Source organism: Salvelinus alpinus, chromosome 8, assembly GCF_045679555.1.
Source record: "Salvelinus alpinus chromosome 8, SLU_Salpinus.1, whole genome shotgun sequence".
Taxonomy (NCBI): domain Eukaryota; kingdom Metazoa; phylum Chordata; class Actinopteri; order Salmoniformes; family Salmonidae; genus Salvelinus; species Salvelinus alpinus.
Window position 1 is genome coordinate 44,633,650 of NC_092093.1, and position 24,178 is coordinate 44,657,827.

At 41.9% G+C, this 24,178-nt stretch overlaps 1 protein-coding gene across 2 annotated transcripts in view; it reads left to right on the top strand.

The window, feature by feature from the left end:
* The first annotated feature begins 3,957 nt into the window (after positions 1-3,957).
* Positions 3,958-24,178, top strand: part of LOC139583198 (radixin-like) — a 57,576-nt gene continuing 37,355 nt past the window's right edge. Inside the window, exons 1-3 of one of the 2 annotated variants that reach the window (XM_071414029.1) lie at positions 3,958-4,601; positions 9,380-9,485; positions 22,580-22,663. In XM_071414029.1, coding sequence (XP_071270130.1) covers positions 9,474-9,485; positions 22,580-22,663 — 96 coding nt within the window. In that variant the 5' untranslated portion in view covers positions 3,958-4,601; positions 9,380-9,473. Of the gene's footprint in view, positions 4,602-8,078; positions 8,240-9,379; positions 9,486-22,579; positions 22,664-24,178 lie in introns of those variants that run through there. The other variant, XM_071414028.1, reaches the window with a different exon arrangement.

Consider the following 24,178-nt stretch of genomic DNA (forward strand, 5'->3'; position numbering starts at 1 on the left):
CAAGCACTGCCCGTACCCTAGTTATTGATGGAAAAAACAGGACCTACCCGGGCCTAACCCGATGTATAATGTAGGGCTCGGGTCAGATAGCAGTGCTAATCTAAATCAAAGTTTTTAACCACACAATTCTGTAAAAAGTGGGGGAGGCTTTACAGCAGTCTTTACACCTGACAACACATGACAACTTTGCTATTGCATATACATAAACCATACTATTATAGCCATTCTAGTCTGCTCCTAGATCTGTTTGTGCTATCTAAAGCCTCAGTATTTTTGTATCTATTTGTATCAGCATGTTAATCCAAGGGTCCTGGCTAAATGCAAAAACACATCAGGATTACTGATTGAGCATTCCACTCCATTCAGACAATTCCATCACTCCTGTCTGCCCTTTTTACAAACAGAATTTAATTACATTATTGGTTGATATCCTGAATGAACACCATTGGATTATTACGGATCACTGAATGTTCCCTTTTTCAATGTTTAATCTAACCCAGGCAGCACAGCACCTTTTTAATGATATGCACCATACGTAATGTAATCCATTACAAAGTTAATCTCTGCTTCTGTGACCTGAATGTTAACACAAACCATTTGTTTTTTGTCCGTTTTCTTTACAGGGAATGGATTTCTATACTAAATATTTGTATTTTCTATTATGTTTAGATTCGATTTTTTTAGCTAGGCAAGTCAGTTAAGAACACATTCTTATTTAAATTGACGGCCTACCCCGGCCAAACCCGGATCACAGCTGGTTGTGATACAGCCTGGAATCAAACCAGGGTCTGTAATGACACCTCTTGCACTGAGATGAAGTGCCTTAGACCGCTGCGCCACTCGGGAGATTTAACTCTTACTTTTTTAAACAAATCCCATTAATCTATGGATTCGTGTACAGTGCTTTTATACTAGTTTCTTATCCTTACCCAAATCAAACTTTATTTGTCACATGCACCGAATACAACAAGTGTAGACCTTACCGTGAAATGCTTACTTACAAGCCCTTAACCAACAGTGCAGTTCAAGAAAGAGTTAAGAAAATATTTACCAAATAAAACGAGACTTTATTCAGGGAGTACCGGTACAGAGTCAATGTGCGGGGGTACAGGTTAACTTGTACATGTAGGTCGGGTTGAAGTGACTACGCATAGTTAATAAACAGCTCCTAGCAGCAGTGTAAAAAACAATGTAAATAGTCCGGTGGCCATTTGATTAATTGTTCAGCAGTCTTATTGTCACGCCCTGATCTGTTTCACCTGACCTTGTTCTTGTCTTCACCCCCCTCCAGGTGTCATCAATCTTCCCCACTTATCCCCTGGGTATTTATACCTGTGTTTTCTGTCTGTCTGTGCCAGTTCGTCTTATTTGTTCAAGTCAACCAGCGGGTTGTGTCTCAGGCTGCCTGACCCTGAGCATGCCTGTCACCTTTGCTGCTACTCTGGATTATTGACCCCTGCCTGCCTTGACCTGTCGTTTGCCTGCCCCTCTTGCAATAAACATTGTTTCTTCAAGTCTTACCTGAAACCTGATACTTATGGCTTGGGGGTTGAAGCTGTTAAGGAGCTTTTTTTGTCCTAGACTTGGTGCTCCGGTACCGCTTCCCGTGCGGTAGCAGAGAGAAGTCTATGACTTGGGTGACTGGAGTCTTTGATAATTTTTTGGGCTTTCCTCTGACACAGCCTAGTACAGTATATAGGTCCTGGATGGCAGGAAGCTTGGCCCCAGTGATGTACAGGGCCGTACACACTACCCTCTGTAGAGCCTTATGGTCAGAAACCCGAACAGTTGCCATACCAGGCGGTGATGCACCCGGTCAGGATGCTCTCGCTGGTGTAGCTGTATAACTTGGTGTTTTTGGACCATGATAGTTAGTTGGTGATTTGGACACCAAGGAACTTAACTCTCGACCCGCTCCGTTAATGTTTATGGGGCCTGTTTGGCCAGCCATTTCCTATAGTCCACGATCAGCTTTTTTTGTCTAGCTCACATTGAGGGAGAGGTTGTTGTCCTGGCACCACACTGCCAGGTCTCTGACCTCCTCCCTATAGGCTGTCTCATTGTTGTCGGTGATCAGGCCTACCACTGCTGTGTTGTCAGAATTTAATGTTGGTTTTGGAATCATGTTTGGTCGTGGGTGAACAGGAAGTACAGTAGGGACAAAGCACACACCTGAGGGGCCCCAGTGTTGACATGTTGCCTGATTTGTTGTAGGCTCATGTTTCAGTAGCCTATCATCTGCAACTGGTTGCTTGTTTTATTTTCCCACTGTTAGTCATTTTACCAAAATGCTGTTTGTATGTCTCTTTAAATGATGCTGGTGTTCAATCACTCAATTCCTGTTTCTTTTCACAACAGGTCTGTAAAACTTTAATTTTATAATTTCTCATACATCCTCAACAACTCTATTTGTACTAGCCTAGAGTTGAACGTTATCTGCTACCCTTTGCATTGATGAAAAGTAATGTTAAGGCCTACAGTGCTTGACATGGTCAGGAGCTCACTGGAGCTGAGTACCATCACCTCAAAGTGTCTACTGCTTGAGCTCCTGTTCCTCTTATCGAATATTAGCTCAAAGGTATTGTGGAGCTTCTGCTCCTAAATGTAAACAGTACCAGCACCCAAAATTAGTTCAGCCAACTATTTTAGTCCAAGTCAAGCACTGGATGTTTAAAACAAAATACAGTATGCTATATTTTAAAATGATAACAAAACCTTAGCCTTGGTCAGTCATTATGCTAAATCGTTTTTTTGGTCTTTTTCAAAACCGTAAGACATTTGCTGGAAAGTACATCTGGTTTCAGGACACATGTAGAGTATCTGTTTAAGAGAGTGCATCACTGCAATTTCTTCTTTACAAGTGGCCGTTTCTGTACATCAGACTACATGTGATGCGCTCTGACCTGTAGTTTCACTTCAGGATTTAACTCCGATATATAGTGTTCTATTTTAATCCTGCTCAACTATTGGTCGGTGTACAGTTATGAAACCTCCCCAACCCCGTTCACTGCGCCTCCTAGGTTGAGTTTATACAATGACGTGTGATTCTGACGCGCGCTATTCCTCAACTACACAAATAGAAACGAATGTCTGGTAATGCAAATATACACGTGCATTTAATATTTTGCTTTTGTTTTGGTTATGACACCCTGGCTATTTTGTTATGCCCCGTTTGTACTAGGAAGGGGCATTGCGCGGTGAAACATTGTAAACCATTGGGCTTGTTCAGCCCACGAAGTGAAGAATTTGTGTATGGAGGTCAATGATTGTTGAATTTGGTAAACAATTTTTTTTATTTCTCATTAGCTACGTGAGGCTTATTTGATCGAATAAAAGTTTGGTAATGGTTGGGTAGTTACAAATGCACTGATATAGGTGGACGCGCGTGTCATTTCGGCAACTTTGAAAAAACAACTGAGTTGTGCCGTTGTCAGAGAGAGGTCTCATGGATATAACCCGTATTAGCGTGGAGAATTCCCATTTAAGGGCTTCCATCATTTTATAGTAGTCAACTAGTTCAGGATTCCTATGAGTTTGGAGCAATCAACCAATTAAGAAGAAAATGGACTAGTTGAAAATGGAGATTGCCTTAATGGCACTTGCCCATGCTGTCACAGACGCTACAATAGCACAGATACAAAGATTAATCCTCTGTCTCTATGGTCTGTTTTTCACTCGGGTATCTGCCCTGTCATTGGCTAGAACTGTCCCACCTGATCTTGCCTCCTCCTGTCTGCCTTCCATCATTCAGGGCATATATTTCCATTGTTGAGCGGTCACGCGAATATCTTGTCAATATAATAGACCATCTTTGACTTGTTTTGTTGAATGAAGCAACCGACTGCAGACGAAAGTCGAGGAGTGAAGTCTGGGGAGGTGCGTCTGCTACAGCCGAAAGTCGGAGACTGTTGTGAGTTTTCCAACATCAAGGCTCAGTGCAACATGGCAGTGTTGCCATTGTTTCTAAAAATGTTTATTTGTAATGCCGAAATAAACATGTCTCCAACTACCATATCACACACACCATTTGTAAATATGTGTTTACATTGTACTACCAATTGGGGAGAGACTCATATCACATTCAATTTACATATCCACTGTATACATATGAATCGCAGCAAAGTTGCTTCCTGTTTCATTCACATCGTTGGTCCCGTTTGCATGGGTCAAACAAAAACACTAATGATTGGTTGAAAATGTGTGCCTACCAGAATGCAGGCGATGGCTGAGGGGCAACTGCAAAAAAATTGAAGTCAACTGCAGTTGAAACTAAATTACATTTGATCGCATGGATGTCATGCAGTCGACATGTAGGCACATTTCGGCCAATTGTTATCCCCATAATGTAACGAACTTTGAAAGGTGGCGACCAACGATGGTCACAGAGTTGACAAAAGTATCCGCTCGAACACACCCATTCACTTTCAATGGAAGGAAAGCAAGAGAAGCGGAGTGGGCGGGGACCATTGACAGAAGGTTTTCACCAACAACTAATTTGGCAGGAGAATTTACACCCCCATTCATTTTCAACAAGGGCACACGGAGAAATGTGCAGGGGATTATGGGAAGGTGAGCGGGAACCCTGCTAGCTGTAGAAAAAGGTGAGCTCTGCTCTATTTCATGCAAATTTCAAGCGAAGCATTGGTGCAAAGCATTTGTCAAGAGGAGGCCGCCTCTGGTCAAAACCCACTGTGGGCGATGCGAACAGGGGCGAGGGAACTGAACAGGGTGGGACTAAAGTTGGGAAAGCTGAACGTTATCTTCCTTAATATTGCGATGCTAGTGACCAATCGAAGCAAACCATAGATTCCAAACCCTACCTGATTTGTTGACACGTAGCACAGCCTAACATACTTGTTGATACCCACATGAGGGAGACTAGCAAAGCGAGTGGCGCTTCTGAGCATGATGAGCGAGAGGGCAGGACTAAAGTTGCAGAAAGCTGAACTTCATTCAAATCCTCTGCAATGTTGAGACGGAAGTTACCAATCATAGCTCACCATAGCTTCCAACCCCGACTGGATTGGCTGACAATGTTTGTTGACACTACCTAACTCGCTTACACAATATATACAGTGCATTCGGAAAGTATTCAGACCCCTTGAATTTTCCACATTTTGTTATGTTACAGCCTTATTCTAAAATGGATTCAATAGTTTTTCCCCTTTATCAATGTACACACAATACCCCATAATGACAAAGCAAAAACAGGTTTAGACATTTTTGCACATTTATTAAAAATAAAAAACTGATATCACATCTACATAAGTATTCAGACCCTTTACTATGATGTGCTCAGGTGCATCCTGTTTCCATTGAACATCTTTGAGATGTTTCTACAACTTGATTGGAGTCCACCTGTGGGGAATTCAGTTGATTGAACATGATTTTGAAAGGCACACACCTGTATATAGGGTCCCACAGTTGACAGTGCATGTCAGAGCGGAAACCAAGCCATGAGGTCGAAGGAATTGTCCGTAGAGCTCCGAGACAGGATTGTGTTGAGGCACAGATCTGAGGAAGGGTACCCAAAAAATTCTGCAGCATTGAAGGTCCCCAACAACACAGTGGCCTCCATCATTCTTAAATGGAAGAAGTTTGGAACCACCAAGACTCTTCCAAGAGCTGGCCACCCGGCCAAACTAAGCAATCGGGGGAGATGGGCCTTGGTCTGGGAGGTGATCAAGAACCTGATGGTCATTCTAACAGAGCTCCAGAGTTCCTCTTTGGAGATGGGAGAACCTTCCAGAAGGACAACCATCAGGCCTTTATGGTAGAGTGGCCAGACGGAAGCCAGTACTCAGTGGAGTTTGCCAAAAGACTCCTAAAGGACTCTCAGACCATGAGAAACAAGATTCTCTGGTCTGAAGAAACCAACATGGAACTCTTTGGCCTGAATGCCAAGCGTCACATCTGGAGGAAACCTGGCACCATCCCAAGCGGTGAAGCATGGTGGTGGCAGCAGCATGCTGTTGGGATGTTTTTTGGCGACAGAGACTGGGAGACTAGTCAGGATTAATGGAAAGGTGAACGGAGCAAAGTACAGAGAGATCCTTGATGAAAACCTGCTCCAGAACGCTCAGGACCTCAGACTGGTGTGATGGTTCATCTTCTATCAGGACAACGACCCCAAGCACACAGCCAAGACAACACGGGATTGGCTTCAGGACAAGTCTCTGAATGTCCTTGAGTGGCCCAGCCAGAGCCCGGACTTGAACCAAATCGAACATCTCTGGAGAGACCTGAAAATAGATATGTATCGAAGCGCCCCATCCAAGCTGCCAGAGCTTGAGAGGATCTGCAGAGAAGAATGGGAGAAACTCCCCAAATACAGGTGTGCCAAGCATGTAGCGTCATACCCAAGAACACTTGAGGCTGTAATCATGCCAAAGGTGCTTCATCAAAGTACTGAGTAAAGGGTCTGAATACTTACGTAAATGTGATATTTCAGTTTTTTGTTATTAATTCATTTGGAAATATTTCGCCAAACCAGTTTTTGCTTTGTTATTATGGGTTATTGTGTGTAGATTGACGAGGGGGAAAGCCCCCATTTAATCAATTTTAGAAAAAGGCTGTAACGTAACAAAATGTAGAAAAAGTCAAGCGGTCTGAATACTTTCCGAATGCACTGTATCACTCTTTGCCCTATCCCTCTGTACTGGTACAGATCTACTACTCACACCACTCCTTTAAGGATCCCTCCACCTTGACACATCTTTCTCTACTTTCTTCACTGTCTCAGCATACAACAATTTCTGCACAACTCTATAACCTTGAAACTCAATCTTCCTCTCTCGCACTGGACATTTCTGATCCCCAACCTCATGGGCACTCTTACAGTTAACACATACCACTACTTTCCCCAATGCTACACATTCCTTTGTCATGCCCTTTTATACACTTCTCACACCTAGGATCCTCCCTCCTACACACTGCTGCCACATTCCCATAAGCTTGACATCTGTAACAACGTAATTCCGGAACAAACGCTCGTACGGGATAACTTATATATCCTAACATCACTTTGGCGGGCAAAGACTCAACATCAAAACTCAAAAGAACAGACGACTTTTGTTTCACTACTCACGCTACCCTATCTGCGTTGCACTAAACGACGAGTATCATCTCCCCCTTCAGTTGATCAGCTTTCACATTTACAGCTACCCCAGTAATCACTCCTTTTCTTGAGAGCAAAACAATTCACATCTCTTGTCCCCATTTGTTTAACGCAGAGCACCTGCTCCCTCTGACCAGCAGAAACACAACAAATTATCACCAGACCACCTCTGGTTGCCTTCACCATTCCACAGCACCCAACTTTGTTTTCACCCACCATGAAACCACAAATGGATCAGCTGAAAGGCAAGGGTCCACTTTTTCAAAAAATGGCACTCCTCCCGTCACAGACTCATCTTTATCCTGACGCTCTGTGCAAGCCTCGGAACTTCATCACACCTACCCCTTCCAATCTCTTCCATCACACCTACCCCTCACTCACTCTCATTTCTCCTCCTGTCTTCGATCCGGCGTGCAGCTCACTCTGCTTAAACTTTCTACCATTCTTCTTTAACAAACCATCTCCCATTTTCCCACCATTTTTAACCGATTCAAGCTCACCCTCTTCCTCCCTCTCTCTCTTCGACCTCCTCTGCCTTTCTTTTCCCCACCATTCCTCCTCCATATTCCAAGAATTTGTCTCCTTATGATAATACTGCACTTCTCCTGACATACATCTTGTTATTGCCCTCTCAAGGGATGCAATTTTTTTGTGCTCAGCTCCTACTGTCTTTGCTAAGGCTAACGTCTGCCGGACTTTGTGGTTCATTATGAGCAGACATACACAGGTAGTCGAAACTTTGCGATTCTACCAGTGAAATGAAAATGTGCTAGTTCTAGCTTGTGGTTTGGATAATTCTAGGATAAAAACGTCTATGATAAACAGAGCCAGGCTGAAAATCCCCATTAAAAAAAAAAATGGAGTTGTTGGCATATCCCTACTGTAAATCATTTATGCACTTTTCTACAAGCTTGCATGACTTCAGTTCTTAGTACGTGTCATTGATGGGAGTTGCTGGAGTACGAATGACAAACAGGAACTCATGCAAGCAGGCGTTAATAGTGAGTGAGCGCTGAGGTGAGCGGTGCAGCCATATTGCCGCGCTTCGAGTTCAGCAGAGGGGAGTAACCGCGGCTGCAGCCTTGCCATAGAACCATCTCATCTCAAATCCCACTTGCTCTGGTAAGACATTCTACAAAGTAACAATGTATAGCGTTATCTATACATCGAATATTTATGTGAACGCGAGGCTGTTGAGCAGAATAGGGATGCTCACTACTTTGTTTCCGCACTTGTTGCAGTACTTCTGCTGCCTCTTCGCTATAAGGGGAAAAACATCTCCAACAGGTGTCTGGGATTATTATAGTGGGGATGTGGCTTGGTAGAAGGCTAGTAGTTGAAGGTTATATCGATTGCATGTGTAAAAATGTATCCTTGGTGTAACGGTTACATTTTTGTCGTATTTGTCCTCCAGAAGCCTATTCGAGTCATGTCAAATAATTCACTTTTCGATAATATCATGACATTTTACAAATAAGTGGCTATGCCAAATTCACTGATTAACCGAGTAAACCAGCTGTAGATTTGGGTTTGGTAGGTGGACTCAACATGTTTTCTTTGAACAGAACAAGCAAAAAAATCCCTACCATACGCGTTGAACATTGTATCTATTTTAACACACGTCGTGTAGCCTAACCGAGTCGGGTTTGTTACTTTTGAAATAGCTTAAACAGTTTTGGCTATTATTAAATACCCTAATATGCGTATCTTCTTCAGAAGTGAATCAAGCTCCTGGCTATCTTGTGATTCCAACTGATCAAGTTGTTACATTTGTAACAGACCCTAATCGCAACAAGTAGTTTTGTAAGTGTCTGTCCCTGGCGGATAGACCACTTTGTATCCACGTTACACCCAGTAGTAGCCAAGATGAAATTGGGAAATGTATCTGTTGTACACGGTGCAACATATAGGCTACATCGAACGTCCCCCCTCATCATTTTATCCAAGCAAGGTTCACACATTGATACAGTTGTGGTGCTGAAGTAAGGATCACACCTTGATGTAGTATTGGTGCTCAAGTAAGATATTTAGCGAGAAGGGTGGAGACTCCCAATGTATTACGGTGTTTTTGAGATTTATGGGATAGGCTCGTTTAATCTAAACAGCCATGTTTATTCATAATAATGACTCGTACGGCTGTACAAGGGCTGCGTCAACCAATCTATTTCGCAGCAGCGTTTCAAGAAGGAAGGGTAGTCCCATTTGACTAAGTATCACCCGGGTGGCTGAAACTCGTTTTTCCTCTTTCGCTCCCTCTGACAGGAAGGCACTGTGGAAACGTCATCTCGTAGGCTATCCGAGGTATTTGGAAACCAAAGGTACAGCTCCGCGCACAGACCCAGGAGAAGGAAACAAAATGCCTAAAGCTGTAAGTATTGCTGTAGTTTTATTTCAAAGCTTTTCATGTATTCCGAGTATTTCTGAGTTGCCTGAAACTATGCTTGGTAACTATGATACGTCGCCAGTCATGAGTCGAGATGGGAGTAACCCAGGCAAGCAAGAGACTTATTGCCACGATGTCTACACGTGATGAGAGGAGGTATTCATGGCAGTCTAGAGATACGGGCTATTTGTGCTGTAAACATGTATAATGTTTCTATTATTTAATTTGTAGTGTCACTTGTTGATGAAAATGAAAACGTTGTGCTCACTTACAGAAATACATTCTCCCGAATTGAGGATATTGAATATGCGAATAAGAATTTGGCCTCTTGTAAGTGATCACACTGTCTGAATATGTGGTTTCTCACATGAAGTTGAGTCATTTTTCACTAGTCTTACTCTCACAACCTCTTTATTTGACCTAATGTAATATCTTAGCAGTGACCTACCTAGGTACCTAGGTATACAACTGCCCAGCTTTTTGTTGAAAATGTGCCTTTGAAAGCAATTCCCACAAGTGTAGCAACACAATGGACTTTCATTACTTTAGCTAGAGAGGAAGTAAAGGATCATCTGACCATAATGGCCAGAGAAATAAAAAGTTTATTTGATTTCTATGGAATATCACACCAGCCTCTAAAATCACGTGCTGTGTTTCAACTGAGACATTTCTACTTTGCTTTTCCTGGAGTGCTAATAGCCGTAATGGTGTGCGATCCAGAGAGACGTTGATAGTTGAACAGTACACTGTATTGTATTCACAGTTAGTCCCCCACTTGTCCAAGACACCCCCTAGTCGAAGACTCGAGGAGTAATAAAGAGTGTTGGTTTGTTTTGCCCTGGGGTTGTTAAGAGCGTCACACTAAACTGGGAAGTAGTGACATCATCAGTGTGGTGCTGGCTGCATGACAGTTGCACTTTCTGTCACTCCTCTGTTAGGCAAGGTTTTCAAGTTTTGTGCCTAATGGCAGATTGTTTTCTTTTCCATGATTTCAATGAGGCGTAATCATTGATTTACTGCCACTGGCTCACTTCTCTCAACACGAATAACTGAAACTTAAGAGTTGGAGCAAGGCATTAAATATTACAATGGCAAGTTATTACTAAGTTTTAAGTCTGTTTTTAATGAACTTGGTCTTGCATTTTTTTTCTTTTGACGTCAATCGTTTTGCAACTCAAATTAATCCTCAAAATGCTGAGTTGTTTAATTCATAGCGTTGGTTGGTCAACATAGGTGTTTGTGTTTTGGCTGTGGCTGCTACACACTGACTGGAAGGGCTTTTGGGAAAACTGACAGGTAGAGTTTCACTGACATGATCTTATTGAGATTCTGTATTGTGCTTTGTGACACAAAATCCTTTTTACTGTGAAAGGTACACGTTAAACATTTCTCTATTATATAGAGCTAGTAGAGTAGGCCAGAGTTAATTTGGTTAAGAAGAGAAAGAAATCGGACAAAAGAAAGTTGAGCAGCTGAGATTGAGATCCTGGTTTGGTCTCACCTCTCTCTGGCTCGAGTTACACTTGTTAGAATAACACATTATCACCAAGTGTGGGACGGTGTTCACTCCTTGGCTTTCCCTAAATCCTCTTTCTGTGCAGTCGCGGCCCCCTTGAACGTCCATGTGACAGTCAGACAACACAGCCACGCAAGCCATGGCCATAACCAACGCATACTGTATGGGTGTTCCCTCCTCCTGTCCGAAACCCATTTCTAACAATGATTGATAATTCAATGATATAATGATGCCTGCTGTTACACCCTCTAGGCATGTCACTCTGAATAGTCGTCATGTTAGCACTTACCACATCATTATATATTTAGACATTATATCGTATTTAGTTCCTAATAGAAGTTAATACACTGTTTAGTCAACAAGTTGGCCAAGCTGAGATACTGGTCCCGGGTCTACAAAACGTATCCACATATTAGAGGTTTCAGTCCTAAATACCCTAATGAAAGGAGTGCAGTAGGCGTTTATACCACCCCCCCCTCGCCAGTCTCCATGGGACCTAGTGCAGGGAGGTAGTGCACTGCACGTCAGCAGGTTGCAACCAGCACATTGGTTGTTTATGGCTATATGGCTCCCATGACAACCCCACATTGCAACAGTCTCCTGTAAAGCAATGCAAACCATGCACGTGGTCGAATATTGAATGGTTCACAGCACAGGGGAATGCAGGTGGTGATCACCATTCGGGACCAACTCATTAACCAGTGAAGGGTGTTATATACTAGACAGTGGGGAAGTGAGAGCCACTGTAGTTACTTAATGGAGTGTTTGCTCCTGTAGGGCTATGCAGATGCAAACTGGTACTTGTTAGTTTGTTATAGGCAGGCAGGCATAGTTAAAAAGTTGGATAGCTCTTTGCATACAATATTAGTTGATTAATATATTTAGGTCCGTTTCGAGTCAGTTAGGAAGTTTGCTGTCATCAGCCTACTTCTCTTGTGGTTTCAGAATAAGAATTCAAATGTGGGTCTTTGTCCAGTTTATTTTTAGCATTAATGTCATGTTTTCTGGTAACGTTCTGAGTAGAGGTCGACCGATTATGATTTTTCAATGCCGATACCGATTATTGGAGTACCAAAAAAAGCCAATACCGATTTAATCGGACGATTGTTATTTGTAATAATGACAATTACAACAATACTGAATGAACACTTTTATTTTAACTTAATATAATACATAAATAAAATCAATTTAGTCTCAAATAAATAATGAAACATGTTCAATTTGGTTTAAATAATGCAAAAACACAGTGTTGGAGAAGAAAGTAAAAGTGCAATATGTGCCATGTAAAAAAGGCTAACGTTTAAGTTTCTTGCTTAGAACATATGAAAGCTGGTGGTTCCTTTTAACATGAGTCTTCAATATTCCCAGTTAAGAAGTATTAGGTTGTAGTTATTATGGGAATTATAGGACTATTTCTCTCTATACCATTTGTATTTCATATACCTTTGACTATTGGATGTTCTTATAGGCACTATAGTATTGCCAGCCTAATCTCGGGAGTTGATAGGCTTGAAGTCATAAACATAGTTATAGTTCTCTCACGTCACCCCGCTCCTCCGCTCTCTCCACTGGCTTCCAGTTGAAGCTCGCATCCGCTACAAGACCATGGTGCTTGCCTACGGAGCTGTGAGGGGAACGGCACCTCCGTACCTTCAGGCTCTGATCAGGCCCTACACCCAAACAAGGGCACTGCGTTCATCCACCTCTGGCCTGCTCGCCTCCCTACCTCTGAGGAAGTACAGTTCCCGCTCAGCCCAGTCAAAACTGTTCGCTGCTCTGGCACCCCAATGGTGGAACAAACTCCCTCACGACGCCAGGTCAGCGGAGTCAATCACCACCTTCCGGAGACACCTGAAACCCCACCTCTTTAAGGAATACCTAGGATAGGATAAAGTAATCCTTCTAATCCCCCCTTAAAAGAGTTAGATGCACTATTGTAAAGTGGTTGTTCCACTGGATATCATAAGGTGAATGCACCAATTTGTAAGTCGCTCTGGATAAGAGCGTCTGCTAAATGACTTAAATGTAATGTAAATGTAATAAACAGCTCAATGCTTGAAGCACAGCGAAGAGCTGCTGGCAAACGCAGGAAAGTGCTGTTTGAATGAATGCTTACGAGCCTGCTGCTGCCTACCACTGCTCAGTCAGACTGCTCTATCAAATATCAAATCATAGACTTAATTATAATATAATAAACACACAGAAATACCAGCTTTTGGTCATTAATATGGTAAAATCCGGAAACTATCATTTCGAAAACAAAATGTTTATTCTTTCAGTGAAATACGGAACCGTTCTGTATTTTATCGAACGGGTGGCATCCATAAGTCTAAATATTGCTGTTACATTGCACAACCTTCAATGTTATGTCATAATTATGTAAAATTCTGGCAAATTAATTAGGTCTTTGTTAGTAAGAAATGGTCTTCACACAGTTCGCAACAAGCCAGGCGGCCCAAACTGCAGCATATATCCTGACTCTGCTTGCAAGAGAAGTGACACAATTTCCCTAGTTAATATTGCCTGCTAACATGAATTTCTTTTAACTAAATATGCAGGTTTAAAAAAATACACTTGTGTATTGATTTTAAGAAAGGCATTGATGTTTATGGTTAGGTACATTGGTGCAACGATAGTGCTTTTTTCGCAAATGCGCTTTTGTTAAATCATCACCCTTCTGGCGAAGTAGGCTGTTATTCGATGATAAATTAACAGGCACCGCATTGATTGTATGCAACGCAGGACAAGCTACTTAAACTAGTAATATCATCAACCATGTGTAGTTAACTAGTGATTATGTTAAGATTCTTTGTTTTCTATAAGATAAGTTTAACGCTCGCTAGCAACTTACCTTGGCTCCTTGCTGCACTCGCGTAACAGGTGGTCAGCCTGCCACGCAGTCTCCTCGTGGATTGCAATGTTATCGGCCATAATCGGCATCCAAAAATGCTGATTTACCAATTGTTATGAAAATTTGAAATCATCCCTAATTAATCGGCCATGCCAATTAATCGGTCAACCTCTAGTTCTGGCTGAATGCCTTCACTGACTTGCATGAGATCAGATGTCAGTTTCAGTTTGCCTGTGTGTGCATGCATACGTACGTGTGTGTAGTGGTTCCCACTCGTTCCACTCTCTGTTAGTCTGGGCGTGTTATCTTAGGGTTTCCATGGCCGAGCAGCCGCACACAAGCTTAAGATGCACAATGCCAAACGTCAGCTGGAGTGGTGTAAAGCTCACAGCCATTGGACTCTGGAAACGTGTTCTCTGGAGTGATGAATCACTCTTCATCAAATGTTATCGGTCACATACATGTGTTTAGCAGACGTTATTGCGGGTGTAGCGAAATGCTTGTGTTTCTATCTCCAACAGTGCAGTAATATCTAACAATTTCACAACAGTAAACACAAATCTAAAGGAATGGAACTTTGTGGCAACAGTTTGGGGAAGGCCCTTTCCTGTCTCAGCATGACAATGCCCCTGTGCACAAAGCGAGATCCATACAGAAATGGCTTGTCGAGATTGGTGTGGAAGAACTTGACTGGCCAGCACAAAGCCATGACCTCAACCCCATCGAACAGCTTGGGATGAATTGGAACACCGACTGCGAGCCAGGCCTAGTCACCCAACATCAGTGCCCGACCTCACTGATGCTCTTGTGGCTGAATGGAAGCAAGTCCCCGCAGCAATCAGGGATGCACCGATATGACATTTTTTTTGTCCAATACTGACATCGGATATTTTCCTTGCCAAAAAAAACGATGCCGATAACCGATTATTTAACATTTTAGCATTCTTTTTTTAAGCTTTATAGTACAGTTAAATAGTTGAAACAAACAAAGTGTAATTTGTTCAGTTAGGAACAGATTGTTTAATAACTTGTAAATTAGAAAATCTACACATCATGAATGTGTTTTATCGCACAACAGATATTCCTGACACACATAGTTGAGCTGCCCCGCATTACAAAGATGGTTAAGTTGCTGGTGGCTCTTCTTACTATCCAATCTTGACTGTAAGGAGAAACTTAAATGATTTGAAATAAATATTGGTTTAAACTAAAATGCAGTTAATCATTTTAGCTTTAACTGTTTGAAAAAAATTCTGTCTCTAGGCTGTCATAAGCTGCTATAAATGGCACAACTTGCTCAACTGACGTGACTAGTAAAATGAAAGCAAAATTTCAACACCATTTCATCTTTCATTTAGGAAAAAAAAGACACAAAAAACACCTGCTTTGTTTTACATTAAATTAAAATCTTGACCTATACCGGCCATGAATGACTGTGGCCTCTTCTGTTGTGGGTCCTCTTCTTTAGTGCGCACTGTCGCTGTGTCTGTTTCCATCATGTCCAGCTGTGTCTGTTTCCATCATGTCCAGCTGTGTCTGTTTCCATCATGTCCAGCTGTGTCTGTTTCCATCATGTCCAGCTGTGTCTGTTTCCATCATGTCCAGCTGTGTCTGTTTCCATCATGTCCAGCTGTGTCTGTTTCCATCATGTCCAGCTGTGTCTGTTTCCATCATGTCCAGCTGTGTCTGTTTCCATCATGTCCAGCTGTGTCTGTTTCCATCATGTCCAGCTGTGTCTGTTTCCATCATGTCCAGCTGTGTCTGTTTCCATCATGTCCAGCTGTGTCTGTTTCCATCATGTCCAGCTGTGTCTGTTTCCATCATGTCCAGCTGTGTCTGTTTCCATCATGTCCAGCTGTGTCTGTTTCCATCATGTCCAGCTGTGTCTGTTTCCATCATGTCCAGCTGTGTCTGTTTCCATCATGTCCAGCTGTGTCTAACATTTCACGTAAACCTTTTCTTGTCTGCATGGAAGTAGCGATCCTTGTACCTAGCATCGATCCTTGTACCTAGCATCGATCCTTGTACCTAGCATCGATCCTTGTACCTAGCATCGATCCTTGTACCTAGCATCGAGCAGTAAAGAGGCTCAGAGAGAATGCCACCCAATCACTTGTTCACAGCGTCTAGTAGAGTACTTTTGCAAGTTTTAATCCCACGGTCTGTGTCGGCAGTTTTGCTGAGAAGGCGTTTCAATGCCATGACAGAGGGTATCACGTCTGCTGCAGATGCAGTTGAAGAGCTTATTTCTCGAGTCAGTTGTTCGAATGGAGCTAGGAGTGTGTTCATGTTTTCAATGAGAGTCCACTGATTTGTACTGATTGTTGCAGGTAACTCATAGTCAGCTGCGTACACGCCAAGCACTCGTTTTCGTTCCAGCAGGCTCTCTATGTAAAAAGTACTGATCCATCTGGTGGAAACGTCTTACTTAAGCCTTTTCGTCTTCACTCCAAGCTGCTCCTGTATTGCTTGCAGGCGGCTGTATGCTGAGTGTTTTTAAAATGACCCACTATCTTCCTACCTGTTGCCGCTCTGTCAGCTATGCTGCGTTGGGCCAAAACACCTTAAGTTCACAGCCAGTTGCAGCGTGTGTGCCATGCATGGCAAACTGGCGACTCCGCATTCTTCCAAAGCCTTTGTCATGTTACGCGCATTATCACGTAGCACAGCGTGTACTTTGTTCTTGGGGATTTTCCAAGTTTCAGACATTTTCTCAAATGCCATTTTAAATGGCAGCAGTGGTATGCGAACCAGCACATTCTTGAGCATGCAAAAGTTTTAGAACACCTACTTGTTCAAGGGTTTTTCTTTTGTTTTTACTATTTTCTACATTGTAGAATAAAGTGAAGACATCAAACTATGAAATAACACATACTGTATGGAATCATGTAGTAATCAAAGTGTTAAACAAATCAAAATGTATTTGAGATTCTAGAAGTAGCCACCCTTTGCCTTGATGGCAGCTTTGCACACCCTTGGCATTCTCTCAACCAGCTTCACCTGGAATGCTTTTCCAACTGTCTTGAAGGAGTTCCCACATATGCTGAGCACTTGTTGGCTGCTTTTCCTTCACTCTGCGGTCCAACTCATCCCAAACCATCTCAATTGGGTTGAGGTCTGGTGATTGTGGAGGCCAGGCCATCTGATGCAGCACTCCATCACTCTCCTTCTTGGTCAAATAGCTTTTACACAGCCTGGTTGTGTGTTTTGGGTCATTGTCCTGTTGAAAAACAAACGATAGTCCCACAAAATGCAAATGTTGAGATGTGTCTGTTACTTGAACTCTGTGAAGCATTTATTTGGGCTGCAATTTGAGACTGGTAATTCTAATTAACTTATCCTCTGCAGCAGAGGTAACTCTGGGTCTTACATTCCTGTAGCCGTCCTCATGAGAGCCAGTTTCATCATAGCGCTTGATCGTTTTTGCGACTACATTTTGAAGAAACTTTCAAAGCTCGAAAGGAAAGAAATTCCACAAATGTACTTTTAACAAGGCACACCTGTTAATTGAAATGCATTCCAGGTGACTACCTCATGAAGCTGGTTGAGAGAATGCCAAGAGTGTGCAAAGCTGTCATGGCAAAGGATGACTATTTTGAAGAACATCAAATATGAAAAAGATTTAGATTCGTTTAACACCTTTTTTGGTTACTACATGATTCCATATGTGTCATTTCATTTCATAGTTTTGATGTCTTCATTATTATTTTACAATGTAGAAATTAGTAAAAATAAAGAAACCCTTGAATGAGTAGGTGTGTCCGAACTTGACTAGTACTGTGTGTGTGTTATATTTATTTAAATTTTAGTCATTTGCAGATGGTCTTATCCAGAGCGACTTACATGAGTGAGTGCATACCTTGTCATACTTTTTTTTTTGTACTTGTCCCCCGTGGGAATCAAATACAGAACCCTGGCGCTGCAATTGCCATGTTCTACCAACTGAGCTAAACGGTACCGGATTTCAGTCCATTTCCCCCACTTAGCTGATCCGGTGTCAGTTGAACTTTGTCGTCACATGGAAGATTACGTTCTGGCTCCTTTACACAGCTGACCTGGAGTCAGTTTGACTCTGCAGTCTGGGAGCTGGGGTCCATTAAAATTCATAGTGGTGCAGGAGAGGGACCACTGGGGAGGCCCAGCTAAAAAGAGATCTTTGTTTTGCTGTGTAAATAGTTTTTTTCTTTTCCCCTCTCTTTTCCATTGCTATTTTGGATGCTGTTTCCCATAGGAGCTCCTCCCCTCCAGGTTTGGTGGTGATGATATCAGTCCTGGGTTGTGTTCAATATGGAAAAAAGCATTTTGAAATGGAGTGAAATGAGTAGGTACTTGCTAAATTTGTCTAACATGTTAATTTTCGGTTGCAACGCATTTTGCTAGTTTGCCCTACTGAACAACCCTTGAACTTCTACCACTCCTATTGTTTGGACTCCTACATGCAGACTAGCCCAGTCACAACTGCAAAATGGGGCTGCCCACAACAACAAAAAGAAACAACCATTTCATGCGCTTTTCTCTTGTAGTCAATTCACGTTCACTTTGAATTGTTCTTTTCTATGGAGTAATTCATTTGGCCATATCTACTGCCATAGTCAAGTCAGATATTATGTATAGGCTCAGTATGTAGCCTGAGGCAGCTAAACGTCATGGCAGTGAGTAAACAGTCCAGTCAGTCAGTTAGAGCCCAGGCCCCAGCCCAGAAGACATCCCGTCAGGACAGTTCCAGTGGGCGTCATTGAGTTTGCTCACTTCAATTTCACCAGACCAGCTGCTCGAGGAGGAAATGGTAGACTGCAGGCCTTGAGGCGAGTAGAGTACTGCCGAGGCGAACCATACTCCCTTGGCCTGCAGCCATCCTCCCTTGCCTCCTCCCTTGCCGCCGCCGAACACACTAGTACCACCTGGAGCAGATCAACAGAAAGAGACCAGACCATCACCACCAGAGGAGTGGAGGAAGGACCAAAGACACCAACCTACACCTGGAGTGAGCATCCCACAGAGGGGTGCCTCCATTAAGCTCTGTCACGGGCTACCAGGTGTGTCTGCTTGCTCTGAGGTTGTCCATCCTCCCCCTGCAGGACCGGAGCAGACCAGTGATCAGACAACCCCCAAGACCCAAACACTCAAACCGGACAGTTTTATCTCCATCTCGTCATTCAATGACTCAATCATGGACACTCTTACTGACAGTTGTGGCTGCTTCACGTGATATATTGTTGTCTCTACCTTCTTGCCCTTTGTGCTGTTGTCTGTGCCCAATAATGTTTGTACAATGTTTTGTGCTGCTACCGTGTTGTGCTGCTACCATGCTGTGTTGTCATGTGTTGCTGCCATGCTACTTACTGTATGTTATCCTAGGTTTCTCTTTATTTAGTGTTGTGGTGTCTCTTGTTGTGGTGTGTTTTGTTATGTATTTTTATTTTATTCTTAATTCCAGCCCCCGTCCCCGTAGGAGGCCCTTTGGCAGGTCGTCATAGTAAATAATAATTTGTTCTTAACTGATTTGCCTAGATAAATAAATAAAAAGAGCCTCAATGGCATTCACAATGGCCAGGAGATGACAGAATACACCAAAGACTCTGCTAGCAGCAGTCTCCCTCATTCCGGAGTCCACACACATCTCTATAGGGTTGTCAGTGCACACCAATAACCTGGGTAAATACTGTAGGCCTCGTTTTCTCAACTGAAACATTAGACCTAGAAGCGAAAGGTGTAGGACTAAGGTTTGTTAGTGAGCTTACAATGCTGATATTGTAATGAATATTATATATTGTAGCAGGAATTTAATAATGTGATGAGAACTAACCTACATGGAATTGAGTCTTTGAAAGACTACAATCTTGACGTCATGCCTGATTCATGGAAATCAGAGGGCACTCTCATTGCGACATACTATATTTAAAAAACGATTTACCTCAGTGGACCTCCTTAAGCAGGCAGTCATGCCAGGTTTTTTTCTGGGTCAAAAATGGGTATAGGTGGTGGGTGTGGCAATGGGCTCGCTGTATTTAAACATATTTTTTAATCCTGCAATTCTACACATTTCTCCATGAAGCTGAGATGCATTTTAGCATTTTTTAAGCTAATTTCCTGCAATTCTATGCATTCTGCCATGGAGCAGAAAAATGTTGCCGTTTTAAAGCAATTTTCCTGCGTTTTTATTTTTTATTTATTTATTTATTTATTTAAATTTATTTTTGCATTTTGCCATGACTTTGTTATTTTGCTTTAACATATAACAAAATCAGTACTGCTAAATTCATTGTTTTACAGACCGAAATAGCTCATGAAACATGTAACCAACACTTTACATGTAGCGTTTTATATTTTTGTTCAGTATCATTTATTTTATGTTTGTATCATTTATTTTATGACTTAGGAGTCCATAAACATTCCTGCATGCTCACCTCATAAGGCAGGCCTAAAAAATAAGGACTTGCCATGTTTGTGCGGCATACAGTAGGTCAGTCTTATCAATTATTAACCAAAGAACGGAATGGCATTTTCTCTCAAAACGGAAGTGAATGGATGGCCATTGTCAATACAGGCTTAACTCCTGTATCTCCACCTATCGCTATCTCCGTTAGGGATTCCCTTCTAAAATCAACCATGTTCCTTTCTACTGTAACTAACTACAGCTGCTATGGCACCCCTCAGAGCCGGTTTCCTCTCTCTAGGTTTCTTTCAATGTTCCTGCCTTCTAGGGAATTTTTCCTAGCCACTGTGCCGATACTCTGAGGTTTTAGGCTGGGTATCTGTGTAATGAACTTTGTGACAACTGCTGATGTAAAAAGGGCTTTATAAAATACATTTGATTGAATTTGACTATAGGCCTTCATGTGCAGTAGGGGTTTTCACAACCATACACCAGTTTACCACACTAGGTTAGTGTAAAATCTGAAGCAAGAGCCCAGGAGTAAGTATTTAAAGTGAAACGCCTTCGTGATTTTCACACTTAGTTCCCTCTGATCAGTCTTTCTGTCTATTACGAGGCACAGACCTTTTGTTTATTTATTTTAATTTGATTTAACTAGGCAAATAAACACATGGTCTGTTTAGTCTGTACATATCATCCCTTTTGAAGTACAGTACATTTATTTTTTTGTACATTACTCTACAGCTGCTCATTCATTGTTACTTCCTAAAGCATTTGAACACCTACAGTTGAAGTCGGAAGTTTACGTACACTTAGGTCGGAGTCATTAAAACTCGTTTTTCAACCACTCCACACATTTCTTGCTAACAAACTATAGATTTGGCAAGTCGGTTAGGACATCTACTTTGTGCATGACACAGGTCATTTTTCCAACAATTGTTTACAGACAGATTATTTCACTTATAATTCACTGTATCACAATTCCAGTAGGTCAGAAGTTCACATACACTAAGTTGACTGTGCCTTTAAACAACTTGGGAAATTCCAGAAAATGATGTTATGACTTTAGAAGCTTCTGATAGGCTAATTGACATAATTTGAGTCAATTGGAGGTGTACCTGTGGATGTATTTCAAGGCCTACCTTCAAACTCAATGCCTCTTTGTTTGACATCATGGGAAAATCAAAAGAAATGAGCCAAGACCTCAGAATTTTTGGGGGGACCTCGACAAGTCTGGTTCATCCTTGAGAGCAATTTCCAAACGCCTGAAGGTACCACGTTCATCTGTACAAACAATAGTGACAAGTATAAACACCATGGGACCATGCAGCCGTCATACCGCTCAGGAAGGAGACGTGTTCTGTCTCCTAGAGCTGATTGTACTTTGGTGTGAAAAGTGCAAATCAATCCCAGAACAACAGCAAAGGACCTTGTGAAGATGCTGGAGGAAACGGGTACAAAAGTATCTTTTATCCACAGTAAAACAAGTCCTATATCGACTTAACCTGAAAGGCCGCTCAGCAAGGAAGAAGCCACTGTTCCAAAACTGCCATAAAAAAGCCAGACTACGGTTTGCAACTGCACATGGGGACAAAGATCGTACTTTTTGGAGAAATGTCTTCTGGTCTGATGAAACAAAAACAGAACTGTTTCACCATAATGACCATTGTTATGTTTGGAGGAAAAAGGGTGAGGATTGCAAGCTGAAGAACACCATCCCAACTGTGAAGCACGGGGGTGGCAGCATCATGTTGTGGGGGTGCTTTGCTGCAGGAGGGACTGGTGCACTTCACAAAATGGATGGCATCATGAAGGAAAATTGTGGTTATATTGAAGCAACATAGAACATTTGTGGGCAGAACTGAAAAAGCAAGCGTGTGCACGCAAGGAGGCCTACAAACCTGACTCAGTTACACCAGCTCTGTCAGGACGAATGGGCCAAAACTTATTGTGGGAAGCTTGTTGAAGGCTACCCAAAACGTTTGACCCAAGTTAAACAATTTAAAGGCAATGCTACTAAATACTAATTGAGTGTATGTAAACTTCTGACCAACTGGGAATGTGATGAAATGAATAAAAGCTGAATTAAATCATTCCCTCTACTATTATTTTGACATTTGACATTCCTAAAATGAAGTGGTGATCCTAACTGACCTAAAACCTAAAACAATTTTTCCTTGGATTAAATGTCAGGAATTGTGAAACACCTTAGCCAAATACATTTCAACTCAGTTTATGTAAACTTCCAACTTCAACTGTATCTCTCTTTTACTAAATAGTAAATACTAATGTTTTTGTGTTACTAATGTCTTTCTGTCATGTCTCTCTCTCCTCAGGTCAATGTTCGCGTCACCACCATGGACGCTGAGCTGGAGTTTGCCGTTCAGCCCAGCACCACTGGCAAACAGCTCTTTGACCAGGTCAGGGTTAACAGTACACTAATGACTGTCATATTAACACAGATGTAGGATCTTAATTTGAGCCAGTTTGCTACAGCAGGGCAATAACCTTGCAGAAATGTGAATTATAATGTGGATTATAATTAATGGACTTTTATTTTAGGGGTCGATCATTTTCTTTCTTAAGGTAAAATCAAGTCTGAAATATCAAAGTGGAAATTACATACTACATGTTTTAAATGTCCTGCATTGCAGGAAAGTTCTCCTGCAACAGGGTAATCAAATTAAGATCCTACATCTGTAGCCATACGTTTAGTATTGTTATCAGTACTAACAAAACCCATACCAACACCACAAGTATGTATAGCAGGTTTCTGCTTTTGCAATAATTCTCCATTACTGTAATAAGACAATCCATTTAGTGAGGCTTTCTAGGTTGTGTGTGTGTGTGTGTTGGTCCTGCTCCAGTGACCCACCCTGAACCCTACTCCCCCACCTCTGTCTTCATACCTCCAGGCATGTCTTTCCCCACACACACTCATTAGTATGTTATCTCAAGGAAGGTTTCAAGAGATTTGAACTGTAACTGTTCTTATCAGACCTTCCCTTCTCTCCTGGAGCTATGACGACCATGACCAGGAATGGTGCTGTGCTAAGAGCCAAGAGTTTACTGGAAACTGATTAACGGTAGTGTGAGAAAATGGAGTATGATGGTCTTTATTTGGATCAGATTACAATATATCTGACAATATGATTGCCAAGTTGACAATATTTATGAAAGTGAATCTTCCCAACCATTGTCCTTCCTACGGAAGCCAGAAATATACCGTATCTGTTTGAGTCAGTTCCTGAACATCAAAGTCAGTTGACTTTGTACAGCATGTTTTCTGTACAACTTTTTGGAGTACAGCGTGTTTGTACGGTAAGTTCAGAGGGACAATAGGATAATGATGTATTGTCATCAGATTGCTGAGTACTGTGCCTTTTAGAAAGTATTCATACCCCTTGATTTATTCCACGTGTGACTCACCACCTGGATTTGGTCTTATGTAGCAAAATTAGATTTTTTTTTTTTTTTTTTACATTGGTAGGAAGTAGAGACTCAGAGCTACAAAATGGTATATCATATACTGCATTTTTTAGGAACAATGGGAAAGTAATTCTGCTTTGAAAGTTGATATACTTGTAACCTCACTTTTGAGAAAAGGGCCTTTTGAATGTTTTGGTACTTACTGGAGAGCCCTTTGTCTACAGCCATTCAGCATTGTTCACACCCTCTTAAGCCAGCCCCACACATCTCTTTAAGGATCCACATGTGAGGTCGTGTGCTGAACAGTGAGTAGTGTAGTAAAGATTAAGACTAAAAGTGGTAGTAGCCTACAATAAGGAACAATTCCAGGTCAACAGTGTCCAGATGTAAAGATACTTTTACTTCAGTCATTTTCTATGAAGGTAAGTCACCCATTAAAATACTACTTGAGTAAAAGTATTTGGTTTTAAAAATACTTAACTATCAAAAGTAAATGGAATTGCTAA